The sequence below is a fragment of the Aphelocoma coerulescens genome, chromosome 10, assembly GCF_041296385.1.
Source record: "Aphelocoma coerulescens isolate FSJ_1873_10779 chromosome 10, UR_Acoe_1.0, whole genome shotgun sequence".
Classification (NCBI taxonomy): domain Eukaryota; kingdom Metazoa; phylum Chordata; class Aves; order Passeriformes; family Corvidae; genus Aphelocoma; species Aphelocoma coerulescens.
The window spans coordinates 3,092,787-3,107,845 of NC_091024.1; the positions used below are offsets into that span (position 1 = coordinate 3,092,787).

Here is a 15,059-nt window from a genome sequence, read left to right on the forward strand (position 1 = left end):
CAGTGACATGTGCCATTCTTTATCCAGTTACAAATCTCCTTCATTTGTAGTGTACAGCAAGAGCAGGAGAGCATCGAGTGAAGACACTCAGCAAGTCGACTCTAAAGCAGCCTTACTGACGGTTTGTATCGACCTTCTGTGACATTGTTGAGCAGAACTAGAAGCTGAACAAAAACAGGAGAAGAAACAGATAAAGAATAATACTGATTTGTGGACTTGCTTGTTCTAGGAGGCAACAGGAGACCTGTTTTCACTAAGGGAAGAAGTTGTGTATGTTCTCACTATGAAAATCCATGCTGTTCTCTGTTTGTAGAAAAAACCAAAATTCTTTTCTTTTAAGGAAAAGAATTATTTATATAATCCATAAAACAGTAGTGAATGTATAGCCTTATTTATTCTTTTAATTGTAGTTACCATTTCTCGGTTGTATTTGGGTCTCTCCATTCAACTGCAGTTCAGTACAGCCTGGTTTATTTCCAATAAACAGGCTGTACTGCAAGAGTTTAAAACACATTGCCACCCACTCCACTTCCAACTGAATACAATGTGCTCCTTAACTGAAGCCCTCTTTGTTTTTCCTCTCCTTTGTTTCAAAGGATTGGCTACAAGGCAGACCTTCAAATAGCAGTCAAATGTAAGTAAGCTTTCTACTAATGGAGCAATTTTATCACTCTGTATTTTGATCTGGTTTTCTTTTTGGTTGCCTTTGGCTATAGTGGTATTTAGTTGCGTTTAATGCAAAAAAACCCCACAAAGTTTGAAATTTTTTTCCTAATAAATGACCAAATGTGTTCACAGGAATCATGGGATCATCATAGAATGTTTTGGGTTGAAAGGCTCTCCCAGCCTGTCTCTGGAACAGAGGGGCTCCATCCCATGGAGTATCTTTGTGGCCTCCTCTGGGCCCTCTCCAACAGGTCCTTCCTACCTTGGAGGCCCCAGAGATGGACACAGTGCTCCAGCTGGGGTCTCTCACAGCAGAGCAGAGGGGCAGAATCACCCCCCTCAACCTGCTGGTCACTCTTCTTGGCTGCAGCCTAGGATTGGGTTGGCTCCCAGGGCTGCAGGGGCTCGTGGGTGGGTGATGTTGAGCTCTCACCGTGCTTTGACAGGTTCTCTTTAGATTAATGGTGTCACACGTTGAAGGGCAAAACATGAAAATGACTCTGTTGACACTTAGTGAGCAGCTCTCTTCCTGGTAAAGGTCTTTACTCAACCTTTCAAACTGCAACCACCTCTGAAATTGTGCAGACGTTTCTTTTGTTAACAATTACCCCCTGAGTTAACTGTTAAAGCCATTACCTTATTTATCTGATAACAGAAGGGTAAGCTGTTGTGAACAAGTTTTAATTAAAGCACCTCTGTGGGAACGAGCTCTTGTGATGCAAACTTTACATAATGTTGTGCATGACTTGGAGGTATTTAAAGTGTAGCTCTAAAACCACGAGATTACTTAACAGCTTTCCATTACTATTTTGTAATTAAGAAACCTGCACTGCCCTTGAAAAATAGGATAACAGGATAAAAGTGGTACTGTGAGGTTAACAAGGTGACCTAGGATGGTGTGTCAAAAGCAGGGAATACAAAGTAAGTTTTGAAGATGACTGTTGTTTTTGTGGCATTCACAGGCCATCGGAAGAAGATGCATTGAATGGTAAGTTTTCTTTCTGCTGTAAAGGTGAGAGATTTTTATATATAACCAACTGCTTGGGTCTTGTATGACAATGTATTTAATTGATGGTAATTTGGAATTTAATGGACACACAATACTGCGATATTTTTTTTTTATTTTCCATAAACCACATATCATTAAGCACTACAATTTTTATTTCTTCCCCCTGAGGTACTAAAGACCTAAGTGCAATATTTAATTTTCTGCACAGCAGATCCTTTTCAAACTGTAGTTACTTGGCAGTTGTTCTTTGCGTGTGGTATTTTAGTACATAAATTAGTGGCAAGAATATCTCTTTTTTTCTTCCTTTTTCTCCTTAATCTCTTTTCAGGCATTGCTTCTCCTTTCAAGCCTATCATGGATATCAATTACTATTACTCAGGTTAGTCCCTCTTATGAACTAATGCTTGTATTTTTATTGACACTTATAAGATGCCTAAACTTCAACAAATGCTGCAATTTTCCTCTAGCTGTAGAAAGAAATAACCTGATGAGATTATCACAGAGCATTCCATTCACTCCTGTGCCTCCAAGAGGTAAGAACTGTATTTCTTGTTGCTGGTTCACTGTGGTCTTTTGGGGAAGAAGAGAAAAGCAAACCTTATATGGAATTTGGTTTGATCATTCTAATATAGAAGGATCAAAGCAAAGTTCACAGTTTCTCACAGCAAGTGTGAAACTGAAGTCTTAATGAACTAAAAGAAGTCTAGGCTCTGTCTTAGAACACTCAGAAATATGTGTGAGTATGACACCTTTTCTAGGACAACTCACTTGATTATGAAATGTAGATTTAATTATAGTTGTCCTCAGAAATGGTGTTACAGTGATGGTAGTATTGTACTAACAGTTTTATAACAAACTATTCTGGAAGGATCCTTTTAAGTTGTCTCCACTTGTATAAACTGTAAATAAACATTTTTTCAGTGTTAGTGCTGTTTGAGCAGTGTCATTAATAGGTCTAAATAGGAGGACAGATTTTGCATCTCTGTGAAAAAAGCTGGACAGTTGAAATTTTTTGTTAATTCAGGATGTTTGTAATGACTTAATATTGCAGCTTGTTGTAAGAAATCATAGGTTTTCAGTGCTTTTAATATTAAACTTGGTAAATCCAATTCAGTAATTCTTTTTGTGCTGCCACATAGGTGAACCAGTCACTGTGTATCGCCTTGAAGAAAGTTCTCCCAGCATCCTGAACAACAGCATGTCCTCCTGGTCACAACTGGGACTCTGTGCTAAAATTGAATTTTTAAGTAAAGAGGAGATGGGAGGAGGTTTACGTCGAGCTCTCAAAGTCGTATGCACGTGGTCAGAATATGATATCCTGAAATCAGGACATCTCTATATCATCAAGTCTTTTCTTCCTGAAGTTGTGAATACTTGGTCAAGCATTTATAAGGAGGACACTGTGTTGCACTTGTGCTTGAGAGTAAGTTCTATCTTTGTCAATTATTAAACGTGGACAGGCATTACATGTTGAACAGGAAGCATTTTCCCCACCTGTAAACTAGTATATACTTACTAGAGTAGAAAAAAAATGGTTACTCTGGGATTCTGTATGAGCAGAAGGGTTAAAAACTCTGCTCCAGGATGGGTTATTTAATCAAAGAGCTCAAACTCTTAAAATATAGACGTCATTTAAAAAGCAAGTAATCTCTTGCCCTGTTTTGGGGGAACAGGCACTGTTCCCACTGCCTGCTTGGCTCTCTGCTGTTCCCTGTTCTGTAATGCAGCTAATGGAGTGTGGGTTTGACTCACAGGAAATCCAGCAGCAGAGAGCAGCACAGAAGCTGACCTTTGCATTCAACCAGATGAAGCCCAAATCCATCCCGTACTCTCCAAGGTGAGTGTGTTTAAGCTGCTGTTATGGTGCATGCTTTTGGCTCAGGGGGAGGCCTACAGGGCTGCTGGCAGATGCATCAAATATATGAAGATACTCACATGTAGATATTTGGAATATTGCTGTCAATGTGGCAAGCAGAATTGTCCTTGGCAGTATTTCCCACTGATACTTTCTGCACTGATTCTAATCTACTGTAATTATCTAAATGGCTTTGTATGATGGTTTAAAAATATTTAAATTGCTAGCAAATCAAATAAAAATCTAATAGTAATGATAGAGCTGTCATTTATTCTGGAACTATATTCATTAAGTATGCTTTTTACTAGGTTCTTGGAAGTTTTCCTGTTATATTGCCACTCTGCTGGCCAGTGGTTTGCAGTTGAAGAGTGCATGACTGGAGAGTTTAGAAAATACAATAACAATAATGGTGATGAGATAATCCCAACTAACATGCTGGAGGAGGTTATGCTGGCTTTCAGCCACTGGACATATGAGTATACAAGAGGAGAATTATTGGTACTAGATCTGCAAGGTAATGCCCTGACTTTGAAACTGGGGTTGGGGCCAAGGTGTATGCAGGTTTTTCTTTTGATAGCACTTTGCTAAAATTTGTATTCCTGTAGTAAATAACAAGCATTATTTAGTGCTTCTTCTTCTAGTTAGTTTGAATCTATGATTTTCTTATTTAACCATACAATGATACAGATTGGAAAGGACTTCTAAGGTCTTTACCCAGCACTGCCAAGTCCAGCACACACCACGTCCCCAGGTGCCACCCCGAAACATCTTTTAAATCCTGCAGGGATGGTGCCTACACCACTTCCCTGGGCAGCTGTTCCAGTGCTTGGCAACCTTTTCAGTGAATAAATTTTACCTCATATCCAATCTCAACCTCTCCTGGTGCAGCTTCAGGCCATTTCCTTGTCCCATTGCTGGAGACCAACCCCCACTGGGCTACAGGGTCCTTTCAGGTAGTTCTAGACAGTGAAAAGGTCTCCCCTGAGCCTCCTTTTCTCCAGGCTGAATGCCCCCAGCTCCCTCAGATGCTCCTCACAGGACCTGTTCTCCAGACCCTTCACCAGCTTTGTTGCTTTAATGTGGTATTAAATCTTACAGCAACATGGAAAATAGAAGTATTTTATATATATACATCTTTTCCTAATGAAATGTGCCATAAAAAAATGCTATTTCTTGGCACATTTGTGCAGTACCAATGTGATAAGCTGGTTTTATCCTGAACTCTGTGCCAGATATTCTGGCAGTGAGAACTGTATAGGAGGTTTTTCTTATGGGCGAAAACTCAAGATAGGAAATGCAAAAAATAGGTGGAAGAAATCTGAGAGGTACCAAGTGCTTGTTTAGGAGCAATTTTCTAAGGGTAGAGAATCACATATAGTTTGGGTTGGGTTTGTTGTGGGTTTTTCCTGTTTTTATTCTTGGAGAAGCTGAGAAGTCATAGCTAAGGATTACAAGGTTTTTTAATATTAATGTATTTATGTAATCAGAAATGTATCAGATTTAACTTTTTCTTCATGTGCTGTCTGAAGGTGTTGGTGAAAATTTGACAGATCCCTCTGTGATAAAAGCTGGGGAAAAAAGGTAAGGGTAAAGAAAGACTTGAAGTATTATAAAATTTTCCCTGGAAAGAGAAAACACGTTTAAGTGATGTTTATGTGCACTTTATTTCTAAGGTCATATGATATGGTGTTTGGTCCGGCCAATTTGGGAGAGGATGCAATAAAAAACTTCAGAGCAAAGCACCACTGTAATTCCTGCTGCAGGAAACTGAAACTTCCTGGTAAGAGCTGCTGTATCCCTCCTCTTGAGACACCTGTGTCATGAGATGCTGTATGAAACATAATGAAATAGTCAAGGCATGCTGTGAAAGTGGAACAAGTAATAAACAGCAGTTTTGTAATTTGACTCAAATAGCTCAAGAAATAGTAATCATTGTGACTTTGTTCTGTTTGTACAGATCTGAAGAGGAATGATTACACACCTGACAAGATCATATTTCCTCAGGACGATGCCCCTGAACTGACAATTCAGCCTGGAAGCTGCACCAAAGATTCCGATCCGGCCAATTCTATTCGGCTGATGCTCTGATGATGTGACCAACTCAGTGGCTTCGTTCAAACTTCATGGAACCTCACAAAGTTGTCACTTACCTTTCCCTCACTTTAATGGAAACAAAGACTTGTCAAAACAAGGATTACTGTCTTATAAGTGGAATTTTGGCTGGTCCATAATCTAAGGATTTTACGACTTGTGATAACCATCTACAGAGCAGCGTGGCAGCTGATCATTCTAAAGGTGGATGACAAGTATTTAAGATGTGTTTTTAAAGGGGCTTTTTAAGCAGAAAGTTTTATTTTTTATTTTATTTTGGTTTAGTGGAGGATTTTCTTCCTGTAGTCCTGTGGTGGGAAATATGCCTTCCACCAAAAGGATTTTGGTAGTTGATGTTTTAAGGCAAAGCATTTGTCTTTTTGGCATTTGTCTTACTGTCAATAAGCAAAACCAGGAGAAAGCACCTACCTCTGTAATGCCAGAGTATTCTTAGAGTGTTTTCGGAAGTGTTCCACTCATGTTTTCTCACCAGGTGTCTTTTAATCTGGCCTTTTGAAGAGGACAGAGCCAAATGAGGTGTATATAGGATGCAAATAGACTGAAGTTGAAGGTAGGAACTTGATCTGTTCCAAAAGAGAGTGAGTCTCCTGAATCAGGATTCTATCAGCTTCATGACTGTAAAGCCGGGCTTGGTTGTTTTTGTTTTGTGAAATAGAGCCTGAATTGTGCATAATGAAATTTCTTGTTTTACACATTTCAATTTTATCAAGTCACTGTCAAATAGTAACAAAGCCATGATAGACTGGTATAATCATATTTAATAGAAGAATTAGTTTGTGCTGGTCCAAATAAGTTGCCTTGTAAGAACACAAGTTGGAAGTGCTTTCCCTCGTACGTACGTAGTGACCGCTTCAGAAGTTCTGCCTTCCAAAGATCTCCTAAAATGAGTATATTGAAACCGAATGTACACATAACTTGTAAATGTATTTAAAATTGTGTAGAAAACATCTTTAATGTTATGTTATTTGTGGTACTTACTTATGAGAGACTAGGGTTGGATTAGCATTGTGTAAAGTACGGGAGATTGCAATGCACCTTCATGCCAATAAAATGTAATTTAACTGTCCCAAATACTGTTGAGCATTCAGCAAGAAAAGAACCTGTTGTCCAACTGAAGTTTCATGCTGCGATTTTTTTTGTTACATAGGTACTAATTTGTAATTTTTAATTAAAAGGGCAGTATATAGCTCTATAAATTTTTTATTCAGTAGTGTATCTTATAGATACAGACCTAAGGCACGAACACAATAGTTGTTTAAATGGTGTTTTATGTTTGATGGGGAAAGGTAAAATGTTATAAGGATATAATACTGTATACATTTTGTATATCATTAAATCTTTAAAGAATCTAAAATAAATTTATTCTTGTTTACAGACTTCTGCTCTCCGTCTCAGTCTGAAAGGTTATTCTGGTGAACTTAAGTAACTCTTTATGCAGAAAAGTAGGATTTGCTGTGCTGGATCAAGGCAGTTGTCTGCCTTTGAGGTATCACAACTTTGGCCAACACCAGGAACTAGGGAGGTAAAAAAGTGAAAACTGTCATAGTTGTCAAACACATGTGAGGGGGTTAATGAGTTAATGAGTCAAAAATAGCTCTTCACAGTGTTTAATTAGGAGCTGCTTCTTAGATGCCTGATGGCATCTCCTCCTGTTGCTGGGAGGGAATGGGCAGATATTAGAGATGTACTTGCACCTTTCTAATGCCAAGTAACAGCAGCACTGAGTCTGTAACTGGCTCTGCAGATGGAGAGAGATTTCTAGAGGAGCCTCTGCTGTTTTGAAAATGTGACCAAATTCAGTGTATGAAAGAAGAAAAACATACTGAGAAAATTGTAAGTGAGAACTGGGAAGCTTTCTGTTTCTTGACAAATACGTAACTACGCACAGTTAATTTTAGCCATGTTATTGGTCTTCAGTGGTTCTGCTTGTGACTCATTTCCTAGCAAAATAAACAGATGTGACCACCTTGTGATGGGTGTGAGTGATCATGGGGAGCGTTTCTTCTGCTCAGTCTTGCAGTGACTCAGGCCTGGAGCTTTTCAAGACCAAAAGAGGAAAATGTGGTTGGGAAATGCCTGTAAGACTTGGAGTGGTTACCACCGTTCATATTTCTGTACATCTCCCTGGCATGAGCAGTAGCTTACTCTGTGTGACTTACAGCTAGAATTACATGAGAAGTGTATGTCTAAACTGAGGGGGGAGAAATGTGTAACTTTCAGAAGAGATCTGATCCATACTTGCAGAAAAAAATTTATAAATGTCAAGTATCCTTCAGGGAAGGCATTGGAAAAGTGTGGTGGCAAAGGGAAAAAACAAGTTGGTTTGAAAAAAAAGTAGCCTGACTCTGTTTGGACAATGCCACATCCTGCTGATGTTGGGCAGTAGGAACATGAAGATTATTCCATGAAATTAAATTTGTTTGAGCACATCAAGTGTCACTCCTCTACTGAAACGTCATTAGTCTTGAAATGCTCTATAAAAAGGGAGGAGTTGTGATTCTTTGGCTTTTAAATTTCCTTTAGATTACCAAAGAGGAGGAAAGCAGAAGCACTGGAACTTCTGATAACTATCTAAGAACTAAAGTATTGGCATATCTTCTTAGAACCTAGCTTTTAAATACAGGAATATAATTCAAACCTTCTCTAATTATTTTTTAGTGAAAATCTGAAATGCTTCAGTGACTTTCCTACTAGGAGAGTATTTAAAAGAGTATTTCTCATATAGGGAAATAAATAAGCTGCATAATTTAGACTTTTAATTAATCCACTAAAATCAGCATTGTTGACTGCTTTGTTGCAATATTTAGGTGATGAAACATTTCAGAGAAAACCAATCCCAAATGCGTTGTGGCAAAACACACAACTGGGGAGCTTTTCTTTAGCTGCTGCTCAGCAGCCTTTTGATTTGGAAAAGGAGGGGTTTGGTTTTTAATCCTGCAACAGTGACTTCCTACACTTTAATTCTTTAATTCTTTTTTTACACTAATGCCATAACTCTTAACACTGCAGGAATTTAGAGAGGGGAAAAGACTGCAGCTGGAAACTTGGTAGTAACAGTTCATATTGAATGTTCCTAAAAGACCAGTTGGGAAAAAAATAGGATTTTTTAACATGCAGCAATGCCTCTGAAAAATGTTCTGGTGATTTAATCTTTCTTTTCCACAATTAACAGTATTCCTTGCAAGTACTGCACTTTGTGGTGAGAGTAAGGGGAAGTTAATTCTCAGCCCCAGAGCTTGCAGTTGGTAGCACTGATGTGGATTTGTGTAGAGTGTTACATTAAAATAGTGAGTCAAAGTCTTGATTCAGATTCTGGAAAAAGTGGGAATGAACATATCCAGTTCCATTTACAAAACTAGAGCAGATTTTGAGTAGGGGCAGGGGGGAAGGTGTTGCTTTTGTGTCTCAGTTTGCAGATAACCAGTTTGGGAAATTAATAGCAGCAACAGCTGTCCCAGGAGTGCTGGAGACATCCTTTGCTTGAAGTTTAACAAGTAAGATGATTAGGGGGTTTTAAAAATCATTTCATGGGCCTCTTCTGTGGATACTTCCCAGGTTACCTGTTAAATAGGGAAAAACTGCTGCTCTTTAGTGGCAAATGGAATTCAGAGATGAACTGCACTAATGTACCTAATTAAAAGCTACCTGTCTGCCATGCCTTTTTTTCCCCCCCCAGGAAAATCTTCAGAACACCAAGAAACGAATTCAGTATGATGGTTTGAGGTAGCTCCATCCTTTTATGGTCAACACCCTCGGTCATCCCTGCCCTTCCAGCAGAGCATGGCAATAATAAATCCTAATACAAGTATGAGCAAACATGGATAAAGGTGTGTTGGGCCGAAGCTCTCTGCTCAGTGGAATGGGTGGGTGGCCCTCTCTTCCCAAGGTTTTCTGTTCTGGCTGGCACATGGAAGGAGATGAGGCAGGTCCAGCCAGGTGTGTTCCCCTGCCCAACGTAACCAAGTGACATCACAAGGGGACTGGGGCAGGAGCAGCCAAGGGGCCAGGATGGAACACAGGACGGAACACTGCTCATCTTTGCTCTACACAGCTTGCTGCAGGTTTAGAGTTCTCTGTCCTGCCTCAGAGAAGAACAGCAGCCTCTAAAAGAGAGCAGCAACATCAGTGAGCACATATGGGTGGTGTGGGGTCTGTGTTCAGCCTCTTGACCGCCTGATTGGGCATGGGGACAGTTTGGTCCAGGACAGACTGGTGCAGCCAGAAAACAAACCTACTGAAATTTTCTTAACATGAATTAAGTAGCATTTTATAGCAAAAATCTTAAGGAGCAACCTGTTTATAGTAGCATTTGAACTGCAACCTATGGCTTTAGAAAATAGGCAAGTACTGTGCCCCTGAGGAAATGAAATACAATGTAATATGCACCCTTTAGGGCAAAATGCTTATGGATGGCTATTCACAGGTGACTGTAGTTTTTGAGTAATTGTGTATGGAGTAAATGGAATTTAAAAGCTCAGGTGTTTAAATAATACTTCTTAATGATGTATCTCACCATATGGGAAAAAACTTAGTGTGGAAGATGAAAAGTCTTCACCACTATTGATCTGGTAAAAACAAATGTGAATGTAATTCTTAAAGAAGAAACCGTAGCATTTTAGATTGCCTCTGTTGCGGATTTTTCTCGTAGCAGGTGGAAGGATGGCATGGAAATGGAAGTATTCTCCCAAGGAACAGCTGGAGGATATGAGCAGCCAGCAGCCGGGGCTCACGGGGCTGCAGAACCTGGAGAACACGTGCTACATGAACGCGGTGCTGCAGTGCCTCTGCAGCCTGACCCCCCTCGTGCAGTATTTCCTCTCAGGACGGTGGAACACAGCCCTGCATGGGTGAGTTGGTTTGTTCACAGCTCTGAGATTTTTCTGCTTGGCACTATTTTCCTTCCAAAGGACACGTGTTGCCATGGGGATGTCCAAGGCAGGCACCTGTCAGCTCCCTCCAGGCAGTTCCAGTCAGATTGGCCACCAGCTGCTTTCCTTCTCCTTTGAGAGCCCAGCTTGTTTCCTTGCTGGGTCCTTCAGCATGATATTTTTCTGCCATTTTGATGATAGTACCCATTAGTGCTGTCTTGATGATGATTCCTACAACTTTCTGGGATTTGCAGAGTCCCTCAAGCCAAGTGACAGCTGTCAGAGCTGTACTGTGCCTGCATCTGTTTTCTAAGTTTCTGTATTGTGCTCCTATTTGACACTGTTTTTTCATACTTCACCTGAAACTCTTTTTTCCAAGGGAGACTGGGGAGTCTGCAACTGCCTTTGGATGTTTGATATCCGATATGTGGCTTGGAGAGTTTGACTATGTTTCCCCTGAGGCTTTTCATTCTGTCTTTGGGAAGCGGTACCCAGCTTTTAGCAGGAGGACTCAGCATGATGCGCAGGAGTTTCTCATCTGTGTGCTGGATGACCTCCACGAGGCTTTCAAGGAGGTAAGAGCCCAGCTGTGGTGTTTTGGGAACTGCAGCTGTTTCCTCTGCATTTCATAACTTTGCATCCATGTAATAATTGCCTATCATCCTCTTCTAAACTCCATGATGGGGCCACTAAGAACTGTCCTTTTCTACCTTTGTTTCATACCCATGTACACACAATTATTAATTTGCTTCTTGTCTAATGCTCCATCAAACTGCAGCCCCAACCTAAATCACAATGCTGTGTGTAGCTTCACTGTCCTAACTTCTCCCTCTCCTTGCTCCTTCCACACTTAATGTTGTTCCACTTTCTCCTCTGCCTGAAAACTTCATGTCTGCCATGCCCCCGTGTCTTTCTCCTCTCCAGAGCTACTGATGAAGAGCTTTTCAAGCAATTAATGCTGTCAAATGTCTGAATTGTTGTATTTTTGTTGCATTTCTCTCAGAAAAGGAATCAATCATACTCTGCATGTATGAAACATCAAGTAAAGTAACAGCATTTCAGAGCCAAGTTCTGTGGCAAGACTAACTCCTAACCTACCCAGGCAGTGGGCAGCAACTATTAAAACCCAGTGAAAGCACTTCTCAAACAGTTGCTTATCTACATTTTGTTAATTTTTTTTCTTCTGTATAGCCAAGCCAAGGAAGACACAGCTCTGATGCAGGAGCAAGCACAGGGAGTAGCAGTGGCACATCTATTGTAACAAAGTTATTTGAGGGACAGCTCAGCTATGGTATCAGGTGTCTGAAATGCAAAGCCCTCGCTGACAGACCCGAGAGCTTCACCGTCCTCTCCCTGCCCATCCCTTCCACCACAGTGTGCTCTCTGCAGGTACAACAGCCACTGCATTCCTGCTGGTTTCTGCTCCATGTGGGAGTAGTGGCTTAGACTAACAGGTGTTATTGGAAAGGGGTTTAGTTACTTTGGTCTCCTGGGCACTGATGCATAATCTTGGATCTGGTCCGTAGGGAAGTGGGGTTTCTTTACTGCCCTCAGAAGCATGGAGGCTGGTAAGGCTACAGGAGCAATGCTCACAAGTTGCCAAGGGATGAGGGATGTTAGTATCATTTCATAGCAGCCATGAGGGTTTCTTTCACTCATCCAAGTATTTCCCCCCTTGGGAGGAGAAAGGAAGCCAATGTTGGCTGCTTTGTCTTGCAAATGTATTTGTAATGAGAGCTCTGAAGAGACCTCTCCCTACAGCAAATTCATCTCTTTGCTTAGCACCTACAGGGGTGCAGGGAGATGTGTTTGATCAAGTGATTTTTTTTTTTCCTCATTTGACAGGACTGCCTGGAATGCTTTTTTCAGCCAGACACACTGACTCGGAACAACCAAATCCACTGCTACTGGTGTGGAAGCAGCCAAGATGCAACAGTAAAGGCCTCCATAACCAAGGCACCACAGATCATTATTTTTCACCTAAAGAGGTACAGTCTAAGTGGGGTAGGATAAAGCCAGTTCCTGGGTAATGTGAGACATGAAGGACAGTCACTTGTGTTTGCCTGAAACAAATCACTGCAAATAAGTGGGTTTAGTACTTTAGATACCTGAAAGCTAAATGGGCATTTACAGAAATACAGCTGTCAAACATGCAAGCTGCATTCCTGAATTCTCATGCACAGTGTTCTGCCTTACTGTGTACTGCAGCCCACCAAATTTCTCCCTGTACTTGGGATCTGCTCTCCAGAGGGAAGAAAAACTCCACCAAGCAGTGACTGACTACAGCCCAGTGCAGTGGCTCGTACAGTCCCTGTATGATCCCTGTGAATCAGCTCCTGTGGCGAGTGGGAGAACTTGTGGCTTGGGTTCCAAGAGCAGGAGTGATGTTTTGCTTGCCATTACTGCAGTTGGGACACTCCGGTTTTATCCCTTTACTAAATCAGGCTTAAACAGAGTGGTGCATCTGCAAAGGAGCACCTAGGTTAGCAGACTTCACTAGCCACACATAGCCAGATGCTGAATTTTATTCTAAAGAATTTTTTTCTTAACTTTCCACCTGTAAAGAAAACTACTCTGGGGTGATTTGGCTTCCCAGAACTATGTTATCTGAAGTTATTATTTAATTTTCCATTCAGCATCTGCTTTTCTCAACATTCTCAAAGGACATATGGTCCCCAGCTGCAGCTCTTGGCCACACTGTAAATGTTTAAAAGTGCAGTGATGTACTCAAAGTTACAGAGGGAAGAGGGATGGAGTCTGGCATGAGAGAAAAGCTGTCAATGGCACTGCAGTCTAGTCCAAAATGTTAAGGACACAGAGTGATGCAAAGATTTGACTTCAGGCTTTGACTGAAGGATCAGGAAGCAAGAGCTTTGCTTTTCTTGCTGGACATCTCATGTGGGTTTAGTGCATTTCCTGTCACTTTACTGAAATACACATCATTAATAGAGATCTTTCTTTCAAATGCTGGGTAATCAGTTGTTGGTTTTCCCTCCTCCTAGGAAAGTCAGTTAAGCAACCACCACAATGAAAACAGAAGTTGAGAATCATTTAAAATCGTTCAAAATTTCATTTCAGGTTTGCCTGGCAGGACAAGCACAGAAGGAAACTCTCAACCACTGTCTGCTACCCATTCAGAGATCTGGATCTCTCTCCCTACTCCACAGTGTCTTGCAACAAAGCAGAGTACAGCTTGTGTGCTGTAGTGGTAAGCTTTGCCTTTCCTGCTTTTATTGGGAATGCCCTGCCTCATGGAGCAGATGAAGCCTGTGTTGGTTTGGACTTCATGTATGATTTGTATTTTAATGTGTGTTTTGTTGTATGCCTTTTTTTACCTGCCATGGACATAGTCCAGTAACAATATGTAACTAAAGGAGAGAGAAGTCATTTCCCCTTCTTCCCCAACATCCCAATTTTAAAAGAATGCACTGCTGGCACATAATGCCTCCTTAGAATAAATTCACAGGCTGATCCTGCATGAATCCTGTTTTTAAATGAGGACATGGCTCACAACAAGTGGCGCCCTCTTATAGTGACCTGTATTGGGGCTAATAGTTGGGTTGCAAATGTAACTGCAAAATAAATAAGCATAATCATCATCCATTTACTCTGTTTGAAAGAATTTATTTGAATTAACATCCCCTGCTGTAAGCCAAAAGGGGCTAGAGCCCTCTCTCCCATCTTTTCCAAGTGCATACATAAAACGATTGCCAGTTCCTAGCTTTGCCTGTAAGGAGACAGAACAGGACTCTGGTTTTAACAGACTGTGTTGTTTGTTGCAGAACCACGCTGGAGATCTGGATTATGGCCACTACACGGCCTTCTGCAAGCACTCAGTCACCAAACACTGGTACAGCTTTGATGATACACATGTCACCAAGATCCCAGACTCTGCAGTGCAGGCTGACACAGCTTACCTCCTCTTCTACACCTCCCAAGGCTATTGAGACTCTGTTAGTCCTTGAAAACCAACACTGAGTAGGGCAGCAACTAGAATTCACCAGCAGCACTAACCAACTCCTGGTTCATCAATAAACTAGAGCATGTGCACTACTGATCAGCTGTTGTGGTCTTTCAGGAGGTGATTCCTAGAAAGGACAGCTCAGCCTCTAAGCCATGAAGGAACGGGCGTCCACTCCATGTGCACAAGGTCCGAGGGTTGTTTTCCATGACACCCCCCTTGCACCTCTCAAAGGAACACAGATGTTGAGCATACAGATGCACTCACCTGGAAGTTCTTGTTTTTCTGCTGGTTAAGTATAGTAGGTTGTTCTAAGCTGCCTTTCAGGAACTAACAGAAGGATACCAAAGTGAAAGCACACAACCAGACCAAACTGTGTTCCAGGAGAGAGCAGAGGATGGAGTGACCATTAATATATAAGAAAGAAAAAGGCATTGTTCTACTGCTGTCATTTTTGTTCCTCTAGCACTTCATACTTGTTTGCAGCTTGTAAGCTTCTGGAAAGCAATCAATATTAGTCTTCATTCCATCAGCAAGACAGACACAGACAGGTAAAGCTCAGAATGTAAGATGTAAGACTTTTGAATG

General features: G+C 41.1%; 2 protein-coding genes across 2 annotated transcripts in view; both read left to right on the top strand.

Annotated features, from left to right (window-relative positions):
- The window catches only part of TRPM7 (transient receptor potential cation channel subfamily M member 7), a 52,411-nt gene extending 45,393 nt beyond the window's left edge, over positions 1 to 7,018 (top strand). The window contains exons 30-40 of the mRNA XM_069025413.1: positions 51 to 121; positions 597 to 634; positions 1,629 to 1,654; positions 2,004 to 2,054; positions 2,143 to 2,208; positions 2,815 to 3,098; positions 3,430 to 3,512; positions 3,839 to 4,044; positions 5,060 to 5,111; positions 5,204 to 5,310; positions 5,488 to 7,018. Of these exons, the coding sequence (XP_068881514.1) occupies positions 51 to 121; positions 597 to 634; positions 1,629 to 1,654; positions 2,004 to 2,054; positions 2,143 to 2,208; positions 2,815 to 3,098; positions 3,430 to 3,512; positions 3,839 to 4,044; positions 5,060 to 5,111; positions 5,204 to 5,310; positions 5,488 to 5,618 (1,115 nt within the window). The 3' untranslated portion in view covers positions 5,619 to 7,018. The remainder of the gene's footprint in view (positions 1 to 50; positions 122 to 596; positions 635 to 1,628; positions 1,655 to 2,003; positions 2,055 to 2,142; positions 2,209 to 2,814; positions 3,099 to 3,429; positions 3,513 to 3,838; positions 4,045 to 5,059; positions 5,112 to 5,203; positions 5,311 to 5,487) is intronic.
- A 62-nt stretch (positions 7,019 to 7,080) lies between these two features.
- On the top strand, positions 7,081 to 15,043 carry USP50 (ubiquitin specific peptidase 50). Its single transcript, XM_069025417.1, has 8 exons — positions 7,081 to 7,164; positions 9,319 to 9,469; positions 10,291 to 10,489; positions 10,890 to 11,085; positions 11,702 to 11,899; positions 12,356 to 12,498; positions 13,589 to 13,718; positions 14,293 to 15,043. The coding sequence occupies exons 2-8, from the start codon at positions 9,460 to 9,462 to the stop codon at positions 14,455 to 14,457; spliced, it is 1,041 nt and encodes a 346-aa protein (XP_068881518.1). The 5' UTR covers positions 7,081 to 7,164; positions 9,319 to 9,459; the 3' UTR covers positions 14,458 to 15,043.
- The last annotated feature ends 16 nt before the right edge of the window (positions 15,044 to 15,059 follow it).